The 22,309-nt window shown below is 43.0% G+C and overlaps 2 protein-coding genes across 3 annotated transcripts in view; one reads left to right on the forward strand and one right to left on the reverse strand.

Annotated features, from left to right (window-relative positions):
• Window positions 1-2,679: 2,679 nt before the first annotated feature.
• Window positions 2,680-20,598, forward strand: HBP1 (HMG-box transcription factor 1). Of its 2 annotated transcripts, none has more exons than XM_083851253.1 (11): window positions 2,680-2,803; window positions 6,472-6,664; window positions 7,807-8,041; window positions 9,229-9,361; window positions 10,129-10,240; window positions 10,361-10,473; window positions 10,801-10,957; window positions 11,512-11,656; window positions 14,027-14,356; window positions 17,670-17,811; window positions 19,486-20,598. In XM_083851253.1, exons 1-11 carry the CDS (start codon window positions 2,789-2,791, stop codon window positions 19,501-19,503), a joined length of 1,593 nt encoding a protein of 530 aa, XP_083707379.1. In that variant the 5' UTR covers window positions 2,680-2,788; the 3' UTR covers window positions 19,504-20,598. The 2 variants fall into 2 exon arrangements, with proteins under 2 accessions (XP_083707379.1, XP_083707380.1); XM_083851254.1 differs by having other exon boundaries at window positions 2,710-2,803; window positions 6,476-6,664.
• COG5 (component of oligomeric golgi complex 5) overlaps window positions 19,815-22,309 on the reverse strand; it is a 186,695-nt gene continuing 184,200 nt past the window's right edge. Inside the window, exon 22 of the mRNA XM_083851215.1 lies at window positions 19,815-21,464. Coding sequence (XP_083707341.1) covers window positions 21,350-21,464 — 115 coding nt within the window. The 3' untranslated portion in view covers window positions 19,815-21,349. The remainder of the gene's footprint in view (window positions 21,465-22,309) is intronic.

Raw genomic sequence — 22,309 nt, forward strand, 5'->3', positions numbered from 1 at the left:
AAGGCGAGGTAGGGTGTGTGTGTGTGGAGTAATGATTTAATTAGAGAGTAGACATGCAGAGCAAGGAGTATGGGATTGACATAATCTTAATTCTAAAATTTAGAAGATACATACTTGACTTCAACCAGGGAGTTTGTAAGTAATCTTTGATATGGTTTTGTGTTTTCTACTGCCATCTACTGTATAGAATGTGTCCTCTTATTCATTTTCTCATCTCACTGAATAATTTTTAATTTACACTACGCAAAGAAGAAGAGGTTGATTTGAAAATAAGAAAGATGTTATGTTTCTGGTGTTAGACTCTTAAAAACAATTCAGACGCCCATATTTATGAGATTTTAATCTAAGTCCTAAGTAGGATTCATATTTGTGTTTTTTCTGTATGTTATAGATGGTAAGTGTGATACCAAGGCTCTAATTCAGCTGTGGTATTTACTCATCTAGACCAGTATCTGGAGTCTGGGCCAATGGATCTGAGAAGACTGGGCTTCACATGTAACCTTTACACACAAGTTTCTGTAAAGAATTGGGAACTTTCCCAGCAAATGCGTTTTCCCAAAGTAGTTGTAAAATATTTTCCATTTAGGTAGAAAAAGCATGTAATGGGGTGGAAATGCACTCCACAACAACGTATTAACCTTTAGGCTGACAGTGTTTTTCTGAAGAAAACATTGGGCCTGGAAACAGTATTTTGTACCTTCCACAGACACTTGATCTGGCCTGTGTATGCCCTTCCTTTCCCACTGTTCTTCTACTGTGGTATAAGGGGATTTCTTGAGGAGTAAACAGGGAGTTTTACCTTCCAAGTGGCTGTACCACAATCTTAGTAACCTGTTGGCAAAGTGGAGACATCCGCGTATACAGGTCTTCTACCAAACCTTGATCTGGAAATGCAAGGTCCACGGTAAATTTTATGTGAAATAAAAAACCAGCATCTTGGGCCTCTCCCCAAAGAGCCTAAAGGTTGCTTAGACTTACACAGGAGATCAAAGGAGAAAAGCGAAGGGGATAAAGGAACACAGCTTTAAAGTTAATTATATTGTAGAGAGGTGTAAAGATGATTCCTGATTTACCACTTTTCAGTTTATTAAAACATATATTTTAGAGAGAGGATGCTGTAAAAGTTTTCTTATATAAAGATCTACCAGTTACTTAGGAAAGGCCTTAATTCTAAGCACAGGGAAAACCTGAGCTTGTGGAATGTCGAGTTAGACAGTCGGTATTATAAAAAGCAGTCTAGTTTCTTCATAGTTGAAACTCAACGTTAATTTTCAGATTTTTTTCCAGAGGCATTTGTTCCAATCGTGGTGTTTTCAAATTGGGAAAATGATCTGTAAAGGGCTGTTTTGTTATGTAATTAAACACCAAACATTTTTTAGTTAAAAAACTAAAAAAACTGGGACTGATTTCCTGCTGACTTTGTTGTTGTTGTTGTTAGGTAAACTAGCACATATAAAAAGTGATCACCTCCAATTCGTACTGCAGAAGATAATGGGTGTTTTTAAAAGTGATGTCTCTTCAGTGCCTTACAAATTGGAATGACTTTACTAACAGGCAAACAATTGCTTCCTGGAGAAACCAAATCTCGAAGTGTCCAGAAATCTGCACGCTGTGTGTGCTTTGATACTGAATACAATTCCAGTATGTGATTTTTATTTTTTTTTATTCCGTTGCATAACCCTTCTGGACGTGTGGTAACGATACAAACAGCATTCCCCCTAGTGGCCACCACCAGCATGTTTCACGGGGCTCAAAGCTCGCAGGGAACTCTAGATCATGAGTCATTATTATTTACACTGGAATAGCTAACTTTTTTTGCTTGCTTGCTTAACCAACTGTTAGCATACCTAAACGTCAGGACTGTTGTAGATACTACATTAAATTGCAACAACAGCTCCAATACTTGATTTAAGGCATCTTTACGTGACTGGTATGGTGTTGAAAGCAGTGCACCAAGTTAATTTTCTCGGGAAGTCCCGAAGTTACAAAGTCTCGACTATCTCCATGGGTTGTTTTAAACACTATGGTTTATTTCTGAACTGTGCACGGATGTGTCATGCGGTGACGTCCTTTCTGCTGGGGCTGGGCCCCAGGAGGCCATTACTAGGCCATTTGCTGTGTAAACACGGGCACGTCTCCTCAGCCAGCCTGTGGCAGCAAGCCCAGTGGTGCTGTCACAGCAATCCGGGCCGTTAATTTTATTAATTTCACTGTAAACGCAGGGGAGATGTCAGGGGGCAGAGGAACACGAGGGGCTGTGCAGCCGGGTGCCGGCCCTGCGCTGTGGTAACGCACTGGGAGCGCTGTCCCCGCGCCCCCGCCGCGGACAGGCCCTGAGGGGCCCGGCGGCCATCTCGGGGCCCGGCGCGGCGCGGGCGGCCGGCGGCGCGGTACACGTGTCCCACAGCCCCTTGTTTACTATCGGCCGGGCGCCGCGCGGGGCACCCTGGGGGCTGTCGTTCTTAACTCGCCCAACTTGGTAGGCGGAGGCGGCGGCGAAGACTACAGCTCCCAGAATGCCTCGCAGCGAGGCGAGGATGGATTTAACCAATCGCGGCGCTGCCTGCGTATGATTGACTCGCGGCTTGGTGCAATCAGCTGTGCAGGATAGTCAAAACATGTCCGCCCTCCGGGCGGATTCCTGATGGGCAGGCTGCTCAGCCAATAGAAATCGGCGACAAGTTGAGCAACGTCGCCTCCAACCAATCAACGACCGAGTCTGGTCAGCACGGGGCGGGACTCCGAAGGGGGGACTCCGCGGGGGGGGGAAGCTGAGGGGAATTCGGTAATGGCGACGGGTCTGGTAAGTGCCTCCAAGTTCGGGGCTGCCGCTGCGGGCGGCCGGCGGGGCTCGGTGGGGGGCGGCTGGGGCCTGCTGGGCTGCGGGGGGGGGTGGCGGCGGCCGCGGACCGCGCTGAGGAGCCTGTGGAGCCCTCTCCTTGGCAGCTGCGGGCGGGCGGCCCGCTGTTGTTTACCCCGCTCCGTCCCTCGGCCGCCCGGCGGCGCCGGGCCGGTTCCGCAGCGCTGGGCTGAGCCCCGCGGGACGCCTCCGCGGCGCCGGCTGCCCTTCGGGGTGCTCCAGCAGCGGCGCCAGGCTGAAAAAGCGCCCGAAGCCCCTTCCCCGGCCCCTTTTCCCCTTCCTCAGGGGCCGGCGGCTCGGCACGGGCTGTGGGAGGGAGGGCGCCCGGCCCCTCGGCGGGGGGGAGGCGGCTGCGCGGGGAGAGGGGCGGTGGGGAAGGGGGGAGAGAAGGGGGAGAGGGGAGAAAGGGGGGGGGGGGGAGCAGCCCCCCCCCGGGCGGGCCGGGCTGTTACGCAGTTGTGAATGAATGGGGCCTTCCGCGCATGCGCGCTGCCGGCGGGGAGTTTATAAACAAGGGCAGCGGCCAGGAGGGGTCACGTGGTGTGTGCGTGGGGGAGGGGGGGGGGTGCGGAGCGGCTTGGCTGGGTTCGGCAAAGTTCGGCCGGGCTCGGAAAGGCTCGGAGAGGTTCGGCTGGGCTCGGCCCGGTGACGGTCAGCAAAGTTCGGAAGGGCTCGGAAAGGCTCGGCAAGGTTCGGCTGGGCTCGGCCCGGTGACGGTCAGCAAAGTTCGGAAGGGCTCGGAAAGGCTCGGCAAGGTTCGGCTGGGCTCGGCCCGGTGACGGTCAGCAAAGTTCGGAAGGGCTCGGAAAGGCTCGGCACGGTTCGGCTGGGCTCGGCTCGGTGGCGCTCGGCGGGGCTCGGCTCTCCTCACGAAGCCGTCCCGCCCAGCCCCCCCCGCTCCCCTCCTCACCGAGAATTAATTTACCCTTGGCCCTTCCAAAATGGAAGTAACTCCTCGTAGCTAATGTCTCTTTGTTAATATTGCCTTATTTTCTTCTTAACATGAGAAAGTGACTCGTTTTACAGCGCGGGTCCCCGTTCATAAACCCGTTGGGCTCTGAGGAAAACTTTCTGCCAGCGATCACGGCCCTGCGCAGCGCCCCCACCCCACCAAGCACGTTTCACAACAGTCTCTGAACGTGAAGCTGAACCAAAAATGTCCGTGCGAGCTAATTCATGACCGTCCCTTTGACGTTTCAAAACACCGAAAGGCCAAGGCCCAGGCAGGAAGCACACGCTGTTCAAAACAGGCTTTAATTGGGTAGAAAAAAAGAACAGTGAAGTTGGGCACTTTTTTTTTTTTTTCTTCTAATTCATTTGCTTGAGGTTTTTTGGCTCTTACATATGAGTGGCTTTGGTTTAGAGAAGTCCTTGAGACTTGGAAGCACGATTAATTTCTGAAGTGGAGCAGGCAGCTTTCCTGTCACGCCCAGCGTGCTGTCCCTGTACCTTATCGCTGACCTTCGCTGGTGTCGTGGTGCTAGCACAGGTATTTTCAAACCTGGCAGGCCCCAAGGAGAGGGTTACGTTCCCGAAACAAATCAGCTCCTTTGTTTTGGCAGGAGGAGGAGAAAGGAAGGGAGAAAAAATAGAAGGAAAACCAAGGCAGATGTTGGGGGCGGGGGGGAAGGACACGGACAAGCCAGAAAAACAAGGAGTGGCTTTGTAGAGCTGATTACTTGGAGATGATCGGCGAGGTCCTGGCCTGCGTTACTGAGGTCTGCTTTTTCTGTGCAGAAATGCCTTTCCACTCTGCTGGTATTCTGTATTTTTACCGGTGGATGATAGAAGAACAAACTGCATTAGAGATGCTGCTTAGAGGTGAAACGCACAAACCGTTGCTAGTTTATTGGAACACACTCTCATTTCTTTTACCTCCCTCCTCCACCTCTTTCAAATCAGAATTGTACCATTGTGGCTTTACAGTAGTGGCATTTCAGTAGTATCAACCATCTCTTTCATGCTTGGAATGCAAGTTTATGTGAATTCTGGGCGTATTTAAGAGAAGAGCAGAGGAGAAGGTTAAGATCCCTGATACTGTTGCTCACAAACTGTCCTTGACACCTTGCCTTGTGTACCTTTGAAATTTCCCCAGCATCTCCATAACTGTGCTGGGCTGGCCCAGAGAAGGACCAGGTAGGTTGGGCAGGGCCAGGATGTCAGGCAGGGGTGACACCCAAACCGTGTCATGTACGTGATAGGCTGCAAAATGAACAAAACTGATTCTTGGAACGAGCAAAAACAGAATATTGTTAGTGCTGCCTGTACACACACAATACTTTACAACCGTTTATTAAAATAAAGTGGTTTTTATTAATTGTTATCTCAGGGCCTTTATGCATTACAGCAGGGGAACTGGTAGGATGGTAGGCTTACTGTTTCGCATGAAATGACCAGTTTTTAGCTGTTGCTAGCTGTTGTTTGTGTTTCTCACAGCCCATTAGGGCTGCATGAAAGTGTACATAGGGGTCATGGTAGGCCACTGAGCTTTTCTTTGTTACTAGGCTGCATTTTTTGCTATTTTGTGAGGGACTATTACTTTTCCAATGACACTTTGTTAAGGTGGAAAGTAATAGTGTTATGGTAGCTTTAATTCCTCATCATCTGAAAAAAAAAACAGTATATAACGAAATTAATATAGACCGGATAACCTTGTTTTTCAGTGTTTAGAGACAGTGGTAGTACAGAATAATCACAGTTCTGTGGCTGTTGAAGATAATTCAGATCCTTTTTTAGTCTTTTGGTGTAAATGTTACAGTACTGAGATTTGGGGAAATGAAACTGCAGAAAAGTTTCTAGTGGCGGCTTTCTTTTGTTTCCTTTTGCAACCCACTTCGCGACGTTAGCAGTTAAACGTGTTTGAGGCTACAGCTAGAGCCGAAATTAGCATGGGGCGCGAAGGGCTGTGAAAAGGCTGCTGCAGATACTCCAGCGGGGAGAAGGGGGGCCTGATGCTAAATGACAGAGGAGACCTGCTGGCAAAAGGCTGAGGGCGATGTCCTCTTTGCTCCGGTCTTCGCTTGCAAGGGCTGTGTCCTGGCTGCCCAGGTCCCGAGGTGCATCTTGCCTGTAGCAGAGCTTGAGCTCGAGCAGTTTGGGGCAGGTCAGCTGCCGGAGCCAGGCACGCGGGGCCCCTGGGGCCAGCGGCTGGCTCGGAAGGAGCAGCCCCAGCATCAGCAGGGCGATCTCCGAGGGGCCGGAGGGCTGCCGGGAACTGGGGAAAGCGAACGTCACGCCTGGCTTGCGGGAGGAGGATGCAGGGAAACTGCCGGCTGGGCAGCGGGACCCTGGCCGGCAGGAAGGCGGGGGAGCAAAGCCTCCTGAAAACCACAAGCCCCCGCTTACAGGAGGGTGAGCGGGAAGAGCCAGCGTGGGCTGACCAAAGGCAAACCGCGTCTGGGTGCTTGTGTGGGGGGCTGAGCGGCTGGGTGTGCAGTGAGCGCTGTTTGTGTGGGCTGTGGGAGGGTTGGGGAGGCTGGGACGCAGCAGTCACAGGCTGTGGCAAGGCAAGTTCCAGCCACACGCAAGCAAACAAGCTCCTTACAGCAGGAGCGCTGCTGTAGCACTTTAATTTAGGTGTACACAAGTATTTAACCTCTGTCTCTTTGAAGTCAGATACTTTGGAGCATCCTAACATGGTGTGGGAAGTGAAGACAAATCAGATGCCTAATGCAGTTCAGAAGCTGCTCTTGGTAGTGGACAAGAGAACTTCAGGGATGAATGACTCACTGGAGTTGCTGAAGTGTAATGAAAACCTGCCCTCTTCTCCGGGATACGCGTCCTGTGATGAGCACATGGAACTCGGTAAATGACGTGGCTCTCGGAAGAAGCCAATTCTGAAGCTTTTTTGGGTGCAGTTTTCCTATAGTGAGGTTACTGGGAGCCGACTGAATGAGGTTTCTGACTGATCTTTGACTTAGGTAGGGCAGGGAATGTGACAGTGAAGTGTGACGTCGGAAAGTTTACTATCACTTTTCCCTGTAACCTATTTCCAGCTCTGACACACTGGCTTGTTGACTTAAATGTGTTCTTTGAACTTCGAGCTGCAAGTTTCTGCTCCTAATTTCCACAGGAGCCTTTTTTTTTTTTTTGGCACAAGAATAACAAACAGCTCAAGAGCTCCTCCTAAAGGGAATTTACGCTCCTTTAGATCAACTCCAAATAGAGATTCTGGGGTAGAGGAGCATTAAACTTCAATTCTTACCTACTGGAGAAAAATAGTATGCACGTTAGAAAGGATTGATATGATCCATGAAATATTAACACATTTAATTGAAGTCATAAAGTAATTAAGAATAATGATACTAAGTCACGTGACAGTGTGTGACAGACTTCTGTTATTAAGCTGGGTTCCCCTCTGTTATCCTGCATAGCATGGGAACTTTGTAGATTATTGATAGGAATTCACCCCCACCAGGCTGCATACCCAGCTTTCACCATTTCTGAGCTTTTAGATTCCAGTTGACTGGTGGAAGCCTGGGAAATCTCACCCTTTGCAGCCTCTAACGTTGATTATTTTTAGTGACATACCTGCAAGGACAGAGTAATTTAGTTGCCTTTTGCTGAAACTTTTAGTATTTTAGTGAAGCGTGTTGCCACGTGTGCAGAATTCTGACTAGTAATTCTAGTAGAATTCTAGTAAACTAGTCAGTCTAGTAAAAGGATTTATTTCCATGTTATCAAAGCTATATTTTTATCTAGAGCTGCTTGATAATTCTCTTAGAATGATTGTTTGAATGTATAGGAGACCAGAGATAGGATTATTCCTGTGCATGTATTTCTGTAAGTGTTACGAACAAGGTTTGTAAAATGTTGGCAATTGTGAGATGAGAAAATACGATTATTTGCTTCCTTGAAGTTTGGTTTTGATCTTTATTTGCAAGGTTCAGTGTCAACTAGTGCTTACCAGCGGGTGTAATTATGGCAATTTGTGCCTTTGTTTGCAGACGATCTTCCTGAGCTACAGGCTGTGCAGACAGATTCTACCCCACCTGCACTTTTCCAGCTTGGTGCCGATGTTTCACACCAGGAATGTTCAAGGCCTTCGTGGAACCAACATACCTCAAGCAGCGATTCAGAGAGCGCTTACCCGTGTGAGAATGGGGTGAACTGGTTGACAGAACTGGCAAATATAGCCACAAGTCCTCAGAGTCCTTTGATGCAGTGCTCTTTTTATAACAGGTACTGACGTTTGTTTCAAGTTTTAGCTCCAGGATTTGTAATACTAAGTCTCCAGAAACGTTTCCTTCACTCTTCACGCCCTCTGCTCTCTGACTTTGAACTGCAGACCTGTTTTTTATCTTCCTGTGCAGTAACCTCATTCCTTTTACAGGTGATTGCACAGGACTAGTTTCAGAGCCTGTTGCAAAAATTTCTTAATTGCCAGCCATGAATGAGGTAGGACAGTATAAGGACGTTCCCTAACCACAGGAAGCTCAGAAATTATTGGCATTTACCTCATGCGAAGCAGCAGTTGAAAAATTAAGATGAATTTCTTGGGTTAATCTCTTAATATTTACTAGTACTAAGTAGTCAGTAATACCTACTAGTGCGCTGACTTCAGGTGCTTTTTAACGAGCTAGTTGGAAATCTAATGCAATGTTATTATTTACTGTTACTGTTTCAGATGTGTAATCTGCACCTTCTGTAAGGCTGCGGGAAGTGTTGTGGGATCTTAGAATTTTCCAGGCTTCACCTTTTGTCATATGGCTTTGCTCTTAAGTTTATAATAAGAAAATGAAATGCAGTACTGTTAATAGTAATGCACTTGGGATTTATTCACTATGACAGAGCAGATTGCTTTGAGAATGGGGTATTCAGTTCAAGATATTTGTTAAAACTTCAACGTTGTGACAAGGAGGTGCTGCTGAGGAAGTAGTACTGTCATTTGGGTGGTACACAGAAGCTATGCAGCAATTATGCTAAACATTGCCTAGGTTGCACCCTTTAGTCATCCCCTTTGAGTATTGTTGTGGGGGTGTTTATTTGGTGTTTGGCTCACGCAAACAGCAATATTTGTTAAAGTAAATCTGTTGTTCCTAACTCCATTAATGCTGTCTTTGTGCTCTTCCCTAAGACTGCAGTGTAGATACAGCCATACACGTACACAGGGTCACATGCAGCAAATAGTCACCTGTGGCTACGCGATATCTGCTGTTTTTGAATGAAATAGTTTTCTGTACTTACCTGAATTACTAAGAGTTTTCTGTATATATTCAAAATCTGGTGGGATATTTTATATGTACATTGAGCGTGGTTTAAAATTCCATATATGAAATATCACCACATAAAAGCAGTTTAGAGCAATGGTAGCTAAGTCTCGCATCGCCTTAATCTGAAATATTTTAAAATACATTTTTCTGTTGTAGATCATCTCCTGTTCACATAATAGCTACAAGCAAAAGTTTACATTCCTATGCACGTCCTCCACCAGGATCTTCAAAGAATGATCCCAACTTCTCCAAGAATGATTTGGATGAAACACCAGTCAGACATGAAAGGGTGAGTTGTCGTGAAACATATCTAAAACAAGTAAAGATGAATGAGAAATGAGTTAAGCTTTTTGAAAAGAGAAACTTGTTAAAAAACTGTTAAGTTTAAGCTAGATTCTCTGTTAGTTTCCATTTTAGTAAACACTGTAGGCTTGTTGTACTACGTGATAGAGTGCATAGTTTAGTAGAGAAGACATTCTGAGAAAGCTCTGCTTCTGTTGTTGTTCCTTCTACAGCAAGCTTCTCACAATCATGTTACCTTGTTTGCTATCTTGAGAAGCAAGGATGTGGAACCATATTCTTTTAGACAAAAATTGTCAGTCCTGTTTCTCTTTCCTGTGTATTAATTCGTGTCTGAAATTTGTCTGTTAATGACATTGTGTTTTTCCCAGCCATTTATCTAGAACAAACTTGCAGTTTTCCAGTAATCTCACCGCAGAATAACATGTGCTTTGAGTGTTTCTGTGGATGACTAAGGAATGATAGGTTGTAAACTGCTTGTACTTTAGCCTAAGATGATCCAGAGGGGCTCAGATGAGCTTCAGGGGATGAAAAATAAAAAGTTCAGGACAGCACCTGTCAAGTACAGGACATGAGAATGCTCCATGCACATTTACTGCATTCCTTGAGTCTTTGTCTTCGTGTTGCATTCCTATTTGTGTTAAAGGCAGAATTATGACACAGATGCAAATTAGACAATGTGCCTAAGTATGTATAGGACGAGCCCTGAAATCTCACACGTTAATATATCAGCACCATTTTTGCTTTTGTTGATAGGCGAATAGCGAATCAGAATCTGGCATTTTCTGCATGTCGTCACTTTCAGATGATGATGATCTAGGATGGTGCCATTCTTGGCCCTCAACTGTTTGGCACTGTTTTCTAAAAGGTAAATAACATGCATTACTGAAAAAGCACTTGTTTTTTTCCTTTGTTTTGTTTTGTAATACCGTCTTTTTTTACATGCCATTAATCTATTTTTTTTCTCTTCCTTGAAAAAATGTATTAGGCTCTCGTTTGTGCTTTCATAAAGGCCGCAATAAGGAATGGCAGGACGTTGAAGATTTTGCAAGATCTGAAAGCTGTGGAAAAGAGGAAAATGTCTCAGCAAGTGCCTACAAGGTAGCTGTTAGTGCATTTCAATAGCTGCAGCACAATACTTCCCTTGCAATGTTATCTCTACACCTTTAATTACTATCTCTGGAAGAGTTTTATACCAAGCTTGTCTAGTGCTGATGACTGTACTGTTTGATTATCGTGCTGTGAAGCAGTTGAACTGAATTCATTTAGGTATGTTTTGAATGTTTTATCATTTTATTAATTTCAGTGAGAACACCTAGAATGTTGATATTTTGTAATATACCCTAAGATGATAAATACACGCTTGCTGTATACAAAGGTGTGTGCTTTTTCTGGGGGAAAAATTCTGACCTGTATGCATGTTTACAGGGCTATGGTTCTGATGGTTTGAAGTTGATTTCTCATGAAGAAAGTATTTCCTTTGGTGAGTCAGTGCTGAAGCTGACTTTTGATCCTGGCACAGTGGAAGATGGTTTGCTTACAGTAGAATGCAGACTTGATCACCCTTTTTATGTTAAAAACAAAGGTATGCAATCCTACAAGTACACTTGGTTTTATATTAAAATATTCTTAGAAAGTAGTTGCAGATTTTACTACTGCCCCGTGTTGCTCGAGAAATCGATAAAAGCAATGTTGTAGAATCAATTTACTATCTTTAGAAGGAAAACCAGAATTGGAACAAACTAAAACTACAGAAATACTGTACATCTCTTCAGGCAAGATTTGGTCAAGTATACAAGTGGAGTGCAGGAAAACGGATAAACTGGGGGGAGAAAGGAAAGCTGCAAAAAAAGGGAGGCTTTTCTCTCCAACTAAGCATTGAATTTCTGATGATAAAAGTTCCCAGCCTTTGATTGTTTGTTTTTTTTTTTTGGTAGAGTGAGATTTTACTTGAGATAAACATAAACTATTTGCAGTAAGAATTCCCTAAGTAAGTGTTTCTGATTTTTCTTTTGGGTGAAAGAAACTACATCAGAACACTTTTATGAAATGGTGTCATTTAGGCATATAGGATTGCTCCGGTTAAGAACTAGAGAGATTGTCTGGCCGTCTGTCTAATTTAACTCTTTACCACTTCAGGTTGGTCATCTTTTTATCCAAGCTTGACTGTGGTACAGCATGGCATTCCATGCTGTGAAATGCATCTTGGAGATCTGTGTCTACCTCCTGGACACCCTGATGCCATTAACTTTGATGATTCAGGTGTTTTTGATACATTTAAAAGGTAATTTTTGAATAAAGTGGCCTCAGCGGTTTTCGTATTTAATGAGTAGGCACCTTAAGTCTACAAGAATTTGAAGCATAACGTAGAGCAAAGAGAGCATACTTCTGGTTATAGAAGATAAATGAGAGGGGGAAAATGAAGTCCGAATGATCAGGAAAGCTGCGTAGTTTTGTGCTGTGCTAAACTGCGAAGTAATTTCTTGGGGTAAAATAACTTTGCAGACCCTGCTTCTGATAGTTTAAGACAGACTAGATAAAACAGCAAAGAATATATTATTTGGACAAATCCTCTAGGTGAAGTGGGTTAGGTTTCAAAAACCTGGTAGTTTTTCCATAATAGTTTGTGTTTGCCAGCTATTAGTGCGTGCTTCAGCTGCGTACCTGAAATTGCCTGAGTAGTTTCTTAGTAACTAACGCATGTATGGCTTTAGAGTACAGTGCTTTTGTAATTTGTTCTTTTCTTTGTAGATTCTGCTATTTGTGGTTCTTTCCTAATAGAGCAATTACATCTAACTTGAAAGTTTGAGTGAGGTTTGCCTTGATTTGAGCAAGGGATTTGCCCAGATGACCTTCAGAAGTCCAGTCCAACAGAATAATTCTAAGATCCTAAGAAAGGAAATAGGAGTACTCGTAAAGATTTTTCCAGACTATTTTGAGCTTTCTAAGTTTAGTAGAACCCATCATTTCCTACGATGTTAGCTTCTTGTTAGCATCTGATTTTAGTCCAGTTGCTTTTTGTTATTTTTTACAAGAGAAAGGATTTAAAATGCTGTTTGCAGTTCAAGTTCTATGAGCTCTTGAAAGTTTTCAGTGGGGAATAACAGTGGGTTCAAATTGTTCGTCTTCACTCATTTGCTGCCTAGGCTTTTTCTTCTTACTAACTCCTGTTCTGAACTTCCCATGTGGAGAGCCGATAGAATTATGTTTATGTCTTACTGAAGGCATTGGACTTGTGGCTCTTTACTCACCCTGCAGCCCAGCTGAATGCTGTCTGGACACTTCAAATTCCTTATCTCTGTTTTTTTTGGGCAGAATAGAGTAAGTCTGTGAGAAAGGAGCATGCAGCAGCAGCAGCTGCGGTTAACAGGACAGAATTAAATAACAAAATCCTGTTGCTGCGTTAGGAGGAGATTGGGAAAGCTGCTGGACTGTTTGGAGAACAGGGAGGTCCTTTCTCATTATCTTGTAAACCAGCCTGCAGGGTTGTCAGCGTTACCCCTTCTTTGTTGCTTTTTCCTTCTCCAGGAGATTTTGGAGACAGTCTTTCAGTCTCCACCCTTGCTTTTGGTTCCATCCCACAGAAAGGGCCTGCCTGCACGGATGGGTCTGGGCTGTAACTTGCAGCATTTCCCTGCTAGCAGTTCTGGTCTGCGCTTGGAAATAAACAATTTATGGCAAAATATTTAACTATAGCCTCATTCAGCAGTGGGTGAGAGGAGCCTTAGAGTTACACTCATTTATGTTTGTTCTGTGGTGGTAATGTAGTGTCTTAAAGCTGTGGTCGAGCAGCGCCTTTATAGGTGTGTTTTCCCATAAAGCATGCTAAAGACTTCAGCCTGTGTTTCCCAGAATAATCTGCTCACACCCGGTGCTTCCTGAGGTGATAACAAATAGTCTGTGCATCTCCTGTAGTGGCTGGAGTTTTCTGTAGTTTTTGGTCAACAGAAGAATAACACAGTTTGTAATATTTGCAGGTCTAAATGGTATGGAAACAACTCGTTAAGCTGTTGAAATACTTGAAATACGGAGGGATTCTCACATTTTTGTCACTAGAGGGCAGACATTTGTCAGCTTTAAATTCAATAGTATGCAGTGTCATGGGCTTTTGAACATACTAATCTTAGTGGAAGGTTTGTCTGTAAAACAATTCAAATTGAACAGTCTAGAGCAGTTATTTGTACAAAAGTGTGTGTTATATTGCTTATTTTAATATAATTGTTTCATATTTGTTACTAACATTGACACACAAGTGAACTCAACACGCATTCTCCCCAGAGCAGTTGTCACTTTCGGTATCTATCGTGCACTGACCAGACTTGGGCTGCAGTCAGGACAGTTGCAGAAAGAAAAGAACTTACTTCAAAAGGTTGTGAAATCTGAAGACAGTGTGTATCTACTTGTTAGACAGTTGGGGAGTTGGTAGTGCCCAGCAGATCCTGCAGAACAGCAGTCCAGTGTCACTTGGAAAAAGTGTTAGTTCATCTGCCAGACTCTTCTTCTTCACTCACCTCTGCATCAAGCACAGACTCAAAGCACAAATTCACCCAAAAGATCCCAGACGACTAGATAGTACAGCTGAAGAACGAACAGCTGTCTAGGGCTTGTACCTATAAAATACCAGATCATTTCATAATACGTCTTTTTCTTCTAGTTATGATTTTACACCAATGGATTCCTCTGCAGTTTATGTGCTCAGCAGCATGGCTCGCCAGCGTCGCGCTTCTCTATCTTGCGGAGGATCAAACAATCAAGATGCTGAGAGATCAGAGTGCAGTACTAAAAACTGTGTGTCTACTGCATCAGCACATCTTTCCTCCAGTTCTTTGTACAGCAAAGCTGGCAAAAGCCACAGCTCAGGGACTGCAAGTACTGTGAGTGCCACTTCTCCAAACAAGTGCAAAAGACCAATGAATGCCTTCATGCTTTTTGCCAAAAAATACAGAGTTGAATATACTCAGATGTATCCAGGGAAAGACAACAGGTAATGGTATAAAAGGGGGGTTTTGTTGTTGCTGGTGAGCTAGCATGATCAGACCTTAATCCTGACAGCACTTTGGTAAATTTTCCGTGCCCTAAAAGCACTGAACCATCTGCTGAAACTTGCAGGAAGTCGTATGTCTTTGTGTTTGGGGGAAGGCTCTTGGTTTGCTCTTTCATTTTCACAAAGATGTTTGTTATATAGATATTTAATCTGAGTGGTTTGTGCTAGTTGTGCATGTGTAAATGTAAACTAAAACACTTGAATGTGCACCCATTTTAAAATCAGACTTTTAAAAATGTATATAATGTGGAAAATGTTACCATAAACATTTCATTTCATATAAAAATCCTAGTGCTGAATCTGGCAAAAGTTACAAGCTGGCAGGGCTTTGAGAGGGCTTTGGGTATTTCGTCCTGTTCTGGTGGGGAGGCTGTAACTGCTGCTGAGAAACAAAATCCTGCCGTACGAAGAACCCTTCCCTAAATTCTAGCCGGTCTTGTGTGTCCTGGCTGCGATGTTCTGCAGTGTTTATCGTAACTTCAGTGAAGCAGATCTGTCGTCCCCAAATTCATCGCAACTGTAAGCGAGGAATCAGATGGAAAGACAGCCAGGAAAGTTGACGATTACTTAATTAAAAATGCTGATTTTAAATGGGTGCAGTGAACTGGAGCCGCAGCTGGATGGATGTGGAAATAGTTTGAGTATTTCAGTGAGAACATTGAAGTTTATGAAGGAGAGTGGTGAGAGTTACAAGTAAGCTTCAGAGTACACTGCTCCCTTTTTCCCTTGAAAGCACTTTCTTGGCATCTATAAAAGACAAAATAAATCATTAAGAGTTTGCTAATTGATTTTATAGGCATTCAGCTATTGTTGCTTATGTGTTGCTGAGGCATTCATTAGTTGGGCTGTTTGGAGGCAGCTCTCGTGCTTTTGAAATGCACGTGTGTGTGGTTTTCAGATTACTGAGCAGATCTTAGAGTTGGTTTTATGTGGTACCCACTTCCATACACTGTAATTCTTACATTTATTACAGCATTTTATGTTGTTTATGGATATGAGAAAGGACAAAACTCGAACTGTTCAGAGTTAAACTGTTCAGAGATAAAGTGGCTCGAGAGCGTCACAAAGATAGTGAGCTGCAGGCATTCATAATCCATTCACATCATGCTATCGCCCCTACGGGCCATACTTCAGGGGCTTCAGCTGCTGTTGGGCTATTCCACATATTCTAGTTTCTTCTCCAGATACTCTTATGTAGCCATAGTTGGACCTAATTGTGTGTTCAGAAATACTTGAGTAATTTGAGGCAGTGTACATCCTAAAGATGAAGCAAATCCCCTAACCTGTGTTTTAACAGCCTTTGTTAATGCTGAACATGATTACTGAGTGAACTTGAGGCGTTCTCCGATTCTGTTTTACAATTTCTTGTGAGCTAACTGCAATACGAGGGCTCGCATCCTCCATGGTAGTGCATTGCTAAAATGTTGTTAGGCTCCTTGCCAGCCTTCTGAGAGGAAAAAGGCAGTGTACAGAGTGTAATGAGGTGCAAGTAGGGTCAGTGTGTTCTTGTTTCTGGTCAGGAGAAATAGGTCTCAGTTATGTCAGGAAATGTCTCTGTATGCATCTTTCTCCAGTCTCAGCAGTTCACTCATAGAAATATTTCCTTGGAGAAATGAAGCTTTTTGTTTCTGCGTTAGATTCTGTAAGCTTTTTAAAATACACAGATCTGTACTCCCTTTTAGTGCCTCGGTGCAGCTTGGCTCTGGAGGTACTATTTCATTGTTCATTTGAAATACAAAGATTTCAGATGTTGCACATTTATTTGGAAATACAATGCCTTTTTCAGCCAGCCTTCTCGCTTTGGGTCACGGTGTTCTTTCCTGGGAGTGTGAGTGGCCCACTACAAAACGTTGACAAAACCAGATGCTGGTGCTGTTGGTGTGCCTCCGGATACTGCCAAAACATGAAAACCTGCTAATTAAACTGAGTGTGTTTCGTTCTAATGGCAGACCAAGGATACCAGTTCTTTCCTTGAATAGAAAAGCCGAAATTCCGCTGCCGAAGAGACAGGCTGTGCACATGGACTTGTCGAGGGGGTCTGGTTGCTGCAGGAGGGGTTTGCTCTGAGGAGTCACCAGAGCATTTGACAGCCCGGGCTTAGCGGCAGCACCGGTGGCATCCTCACCGTGCTCCCTTAGGGCTCTGGGCTCATAAAAGCCTGACCAGTACCACGCAGTATTTCGGGATTAAAACGCGTTTTCTTGCGGGTGTGGTGCAGAACTGCCTTCTTCAGACTTGCCGTATGTGAAATGCTACGGAAGTGGCTGGTGACACTGCTGGATTCTGTGAGAAGGCGGTGGATAGCTTCACTGCCAGCGAGGAAATTGAGATAGGAAAAAGCAGATTGCTTTTAGTTGTATACCCCTTTTTCTTAAAAGTGGTCGTGCAGCCTTCATTATTGTAAGCTGAAGCCAAAGCATACCTGCCCGGTAGCTTCATAATTCTTTCTAAAGCAGCTGTGGTTTATAGAGGCCTTCCTTCAGCCAGAGGATGGCATTCACATTTTAATAGAATATTGATCCAACATTTGGGAGTGCAGTTAAGCAATATGGCGTGATAATGTGGGGAAATACTGTCCAAAGGCTGTCAAGTTTATAAGGAGGAGGAAAAAATTCATTCAGCTTTTGGAAGTAACGATGGGTGTGTTAGAACAAACGGTTCTTTCTGCGTAGGAACGTTAGCATGGGAACTTACCAGTATGTTCTGCCCACTCGTGTTCTCCCCAGCACGGATTAAAAGGGGAGAAAGCTACACGGATCTGTTAAATAGACCCGGGGATTTGCAGTTAATCAAATCTTTGTTTGGCTGAGGTCATGTTCAGATCATTGCCCTAATTATTAGAGAACATATTTTCAGCAAAGCTGCCAGATAATCGTGTAACATGAAAGTAGAGCAAAGCAAATGTGAACTACCATTTGGTGGTGGTTCGCATCACGCTGATTTTTTAACATTCCTATTTTGCTGGCTTGTGCAAGTTGCTGTGTACTCAAATATACGCCCTTTGAAATCCTAGAAAATGCATTGACCCACGATCAGCTAACACACAAGTCTCAGCTGATTAACTGAAAAAAAAGAAGTAGGAGAAGATGATCGGAAACATGGTTGATTAAAAAAATGTTTATTTCTTCTGTTTTTTTGGGTTGTTTTTTTTTTTACACTTTTGCTTTTTAAAAGGGTTGAGATAAAAAGAAAGGAAATTGAGGGTATTTCTACAATCCTGTCCTGACCACAATCTAAAACGTTTCTCTTGCAGAGCCATAAGTGTGATACTTGGTGACAGGTGGAAGAAAATGAAAAATGAAGAAAGACGGATGTACACACTAGAAGCCAAGGCCTTGGCGGAAGAACAGAAACGTTTAAATCCTGATTGTTGGAAACGAAAACGAACAAATTCTGTATGTTCTCTCAAGCTGTTTTTTTCATTATGCGGTTACATCTGTTCATATGGTAGCTACAGAGTTTTCTGCTAGTTCAAGATACATTCTGCTGTCTCCTCCTTTTCTTGGTAGACCAAATCTTCATTTTTATTCCCACGTTGTGTAACCTGCTCTGGGGCACTTGGCAGGAGACAGAGGAGACGGTCTGTGTCTGGGATCTTGTGAGAGTTCTCTGAATTCTCTTGGCCTGAAAGCGAGCATCCTTGTGAAATACAGGGGAAGGGCGTGACCTCTTGGTTGAAGTAACTGAGTTTGAGGTTGTATGTAAAACAGATTTGTCGATTTCTCCAAAACCACTAAAACTTCTATGGAGTCCTTCTCTGTTGTGATTCAGTCATATCACATTCTCCTTTTTCTTCAGTAAAAGCTTTTTCTTTACCACTTTTTTTAAACCCTTAGTTTATATCAGCATGTACAAAATTATTGAGAGGAAAAATCTTTTATTTTTTCTTTAATCACTTTCATTGGTTATGCTTTAATTGTAAAATACAGTAGATGATTCTTGTATAGGGAAGTAAGTTCTTTTCCACGTGTAAGAAGACCATCAGTTTAAGAGTGTGCAGCAGTGTCGTTAGTAGGTGGTGGATGCATTAAGTAAGATGAGGGCTTTCAGGGTAACCTGCAGGTTCGAACAGGCGAGTAGGTTGGAAGGAAAGGTCCTGTGAGGCACACCGAATGCCATTCAGCAGCCATTTTATGCCTTTTATAGCATATTTTTGGAATTTATGGCATTTTATGGAAGCATCACGTGTGTTGTGGGCTTGACAGGTCCAAGATTTGATCCTCTAATTACCACCTTTATTTTCACATGAAAATGAGATTATTTTCTCAAGACCACGTGCAAGTACTGCTCTAAGACTGAATAAGAAATGCTCCAACACCAAGTTGCTTCTTCACCGCTGTACATAATTTGTGCTGAGCTTTCAGTCCCTTGTTGCAGAAGGTTTCACCGAATCCCAGCTGCTAGGAGCAAGCTGTTTTTCTGCTCAGTGTATCATCCAGATGTTGCACTGCATCTTATTTTCATCTACAGTGACAGCCCTGTTAGCTTTCATGTGGTTTTAGTTAGAATAACTATTTATTAATACTGTTTTTACACTTCTGGAGTCTTGGACATTGGCCTGTGAGCTCAAGTTTTCTTCACACTTGCACCCCTGAGCTTCAGGGAACGCGGTGGGTGTGCTGGTGTATAAATGAGAGGAATATTTGGGTTGGCCTCAGTGAGAAGAATGTGTTTCTTACCCTCTATCGTAGGATTTTCCCTGTTGTTGCAGGGCCTTCGGGCCGAGATAATAGGATCTGTGGAACCTATTACCTTGGTGTTCCAACAGCAACAGCAGGAAATAAGTTGTTTAATTGTTTCTCGTGAACTAAGCATTTCATTCACAGCTTGGTTCCTTTTCCAAATAATGATAGTTGACTCCACGCTGCAGCAATGAAGTCTGCTTGGTCTTCTGATGACCAGGGGTTAAAATCATCTGGTCTGGCCTTTTGTTTTCTTCTGAGTAACTGACCAATGATTATAAGTTCTTGTGGCTCTCAAAATAAGTGTTTGCTACCTTTAAGATAATGGCTATTTCCCTTTGATTGGTAATTGCTAACTTGTTTTTCTCTTCTCTTCTCTGTTCTCAGGGCTCACAACAGCATTAAGCCAGAACTTTGCTGTTGACTCTGTATTTACAAAATGGCTGTTGCTTGATGGCAAGAAGACGCAAGATCAAGGTCTTACTATTTGTTGTGAATTTGTGTGACCATAAAATATTGGCACCGTCAAGTCAGAAATGAGGTAGTATGAGTGCAGATTTGCTTTTTACAATAGAACATTAAGTAAGCTAAAACTATCAACATTTTAAACCAAATTGCCTTATTTTTCTTCCAAACTTCGTATATGTATCAGGTAATATAGGCTTGAAAATGGATATCCTGTGGTGCTAAAGTACTTTAGAAAGAGGCGAAGGAGATGTGTATAAATGTTTATTTTTAAAAGAAAATGTACAAAAAGGGGAATTTTAAAATACGTAACAGCTGTTTATATACATTGATTCTTATTGCTGATTCCTATGTATTGCACAACCATATTATTAATTACGATTCTCGGATCTGGGAGTTTCTGAAATGGCAAAACGTAGCGTCAGCCTGTCGCCTTCCCAGTCCGCCCAGATGCCAACACGTTACCGGGACGTGGTAAATGGAGAGCGTAGTGTGATGTAGCACGGGAGCCGCTTCTTGGGTTGCCATGTATAAACTTTGAGTCCACAAGCGAGATGTTTTTGCACCCGCTGGCAATAGCAGGAGCTGTTCTTTCCAATGGAAGCAATGGCCCAGACCAGGATGAAATGAACGAATAGCATTATCTCAAGAAAAATGGTGCTGTCGATATTGTCACCATCATAGTTTTAACTTTGTGTTTTGTCTTTGCCACATATTCTCCAATATTTTATTTTGCCATAAGACATCTTTGTGGTGGGGGCAAACTTTGCACTTAACTATACGTGCAACACTTGCACTTTACTTTTTTTTCCTCCAACTGTCTAAAATTAGAGCAGCTGCAGTAGGATTACAATTGCTTCTGCTGTGAACTTTTACAATCATGGCTTTTCATGTACTAAACAGCTGTGTTTCTCTTTTTTTTTTTTAAATCACAACTGTAAATTTCAGTTTATGACACGTCTACAAGATGTTGCCCCTAAGATTTTTGCACACTATATTCTTGTATATTATTTCAAATAAATTCATTTAAAATTCGGTGTTGTGTATTTTGTAAAATGAAGACTAGCTGTTAAGTCAGCCCTACACAGATAAGCAAATTCTGCGTGAAAGTCTTCACAAGGACCCATCCTAAGTATATTTTGATGCTTTGCTGTTAGGAAGCTGCTGAAGAATTTTAAATACCGAATTCACGATTGGGTAGTCAACGTCCTTTATTACAGTTTGAGCCAGAAGAGAGTTGAAATCAATATAAGTTATTCTGAAGTGACAGCAGTGCAGTAGCAAATCATTTTATGTTAGTTGTATTTTTCCTTGTGTTAAAATTAGTAATTTTTAGATAGAAACTGATGATTCTAGCATTTCAAAAGCACAATTTTCTGAATAAGGCTAAAATGTATCCAACTCCTTAAAACTATGCTTATAGGAAAAGAGCTACTTCCTTATTTGACATATTCAGCAATTATACTGTAATATTTGAGTATGTTCTAATTTTAAACCTTTCTAAATTCAAAAGGAATGCTGGAGTATGATTCATTTTTATTAGATGTAGATGTACAGCACATAAAAATGGTACAGTTTCATAACATTTGTGTATAAATAAGTTCCTATAATGAGAAGGTAAAGCAAGAAGATAGAAGTTTCACAGATGAAATAGGTAAACACGTCTCATTGTAAAGCTTGTGATATTTGGAAGTAATTTACATTAACCCCAAGCATCCCTGTGGCACCAAAGACTCATGACTGCGTTACCGTCCAGCCTCTTACTTTGAGAGTTGTCCAGATATGGTCACTGCAGGGTTGACATGGCTTTCTGCAGCAGCTGAACCATGATGGGATAGACAGGGGCAAACTCCTTGCCTTCTCGCGTTCTTACTGATTGAACGTACGCTTCCAGGGCGCCTCTAAAAAGAAAAACCAGCAAAGTAGTTAAAGCAATGTCCTACAAAAATAAGTTCAAGATCTGAAATTAAATTAAAAACTTTTTCCCCTACTAAAGAATTTTGCATGTCTGTGTAGAAGGTAGCAGTGAAGAAAGCCTTTACAGAGCTCTACAGAATTGTTTCATGATCCTTCTCTCCTTTCTTGCATGTTTTGAGGAGTGAAGAAGTTAACATTTAAATAATCAGCAGCAGCATGTTGCAGATGGCTTGAAATGACAGCTCTGACGCACAGACTCAGGCACATTGCTGTACTGGTAACCTTTAGAAATGAAAAGAATAGACTCCAGCTGCTGCAGACGCTAAGAGTACAACTCAGAAAATGAAAACTGGGACACTGGTGAACAACTGAAATGCCTTTAGGTGATTTCCTGGCTAAGTCTTTTGAACTACTGCCCTTTGGGAAATACTGGTCTAAATCGGAGACAAATTGCATGTTTGAGGTTGTGTAGCTTTGCAGTGTTTTACTTACATGTTATTGTAGGGTGTCACACGTAAAAGCAGTGTGCAAGTTACACAAATACAGAACTTTCACAGCTCAAAGGGGCAGCAGTGAGCATGTACATGCCTGTAAATAGTTTAACCTGCTTTACAAGCACATGGCCACCTTCTAACCAACAACTCTAGTAAATAGTATTGTTGGCTTACTTACATTGTATCTGTAAAGGAAAGACTTTGTAAAGCCCAGTGTCAGCTTTTGACTTAATAGTTCATGACGTAGGCCAAGTTGGTTTTGCTATATATGAATGTGGTGGCTAATTTAGGTGATTTTTTTTTTCCCATATCCTTTTTTCTTCCATTTCTTCTTA

This window comes from Anser anser (genome assembly GCF_964211835.1).
Source record: "Anser anser genome assembly, chromosome: 1".
In the NCBI taxonomy this organism is placed as follows: domain Eukaryota; kingdom Metazoa; phylum Chordata; class Aves; order Anseriformes; family Anatidae; genus Anser; species Anser anser.

What these genes read in the sequence shown, in the direction of transcription:
- HBP1 (XM_083851253.1), top strand. An exon ending in CACCAGTCAGACATGAAAGG is followed by an intron (nt 9,362 to 10,128) that starts GTGAGTTGTCGT and finishes TTTTGTTGATAG; the next exon opens with GCGAATAGCGAATCAGAATC. An exon ending in GTTTTTGATACATTTAAAAG is followed by an intron (nt 11,657 to 14,026) that starts GTAATTTTTGAA and finishes TTTTTCTTCTAG; the next exon opens with TTATGATTTTACACCAATGG.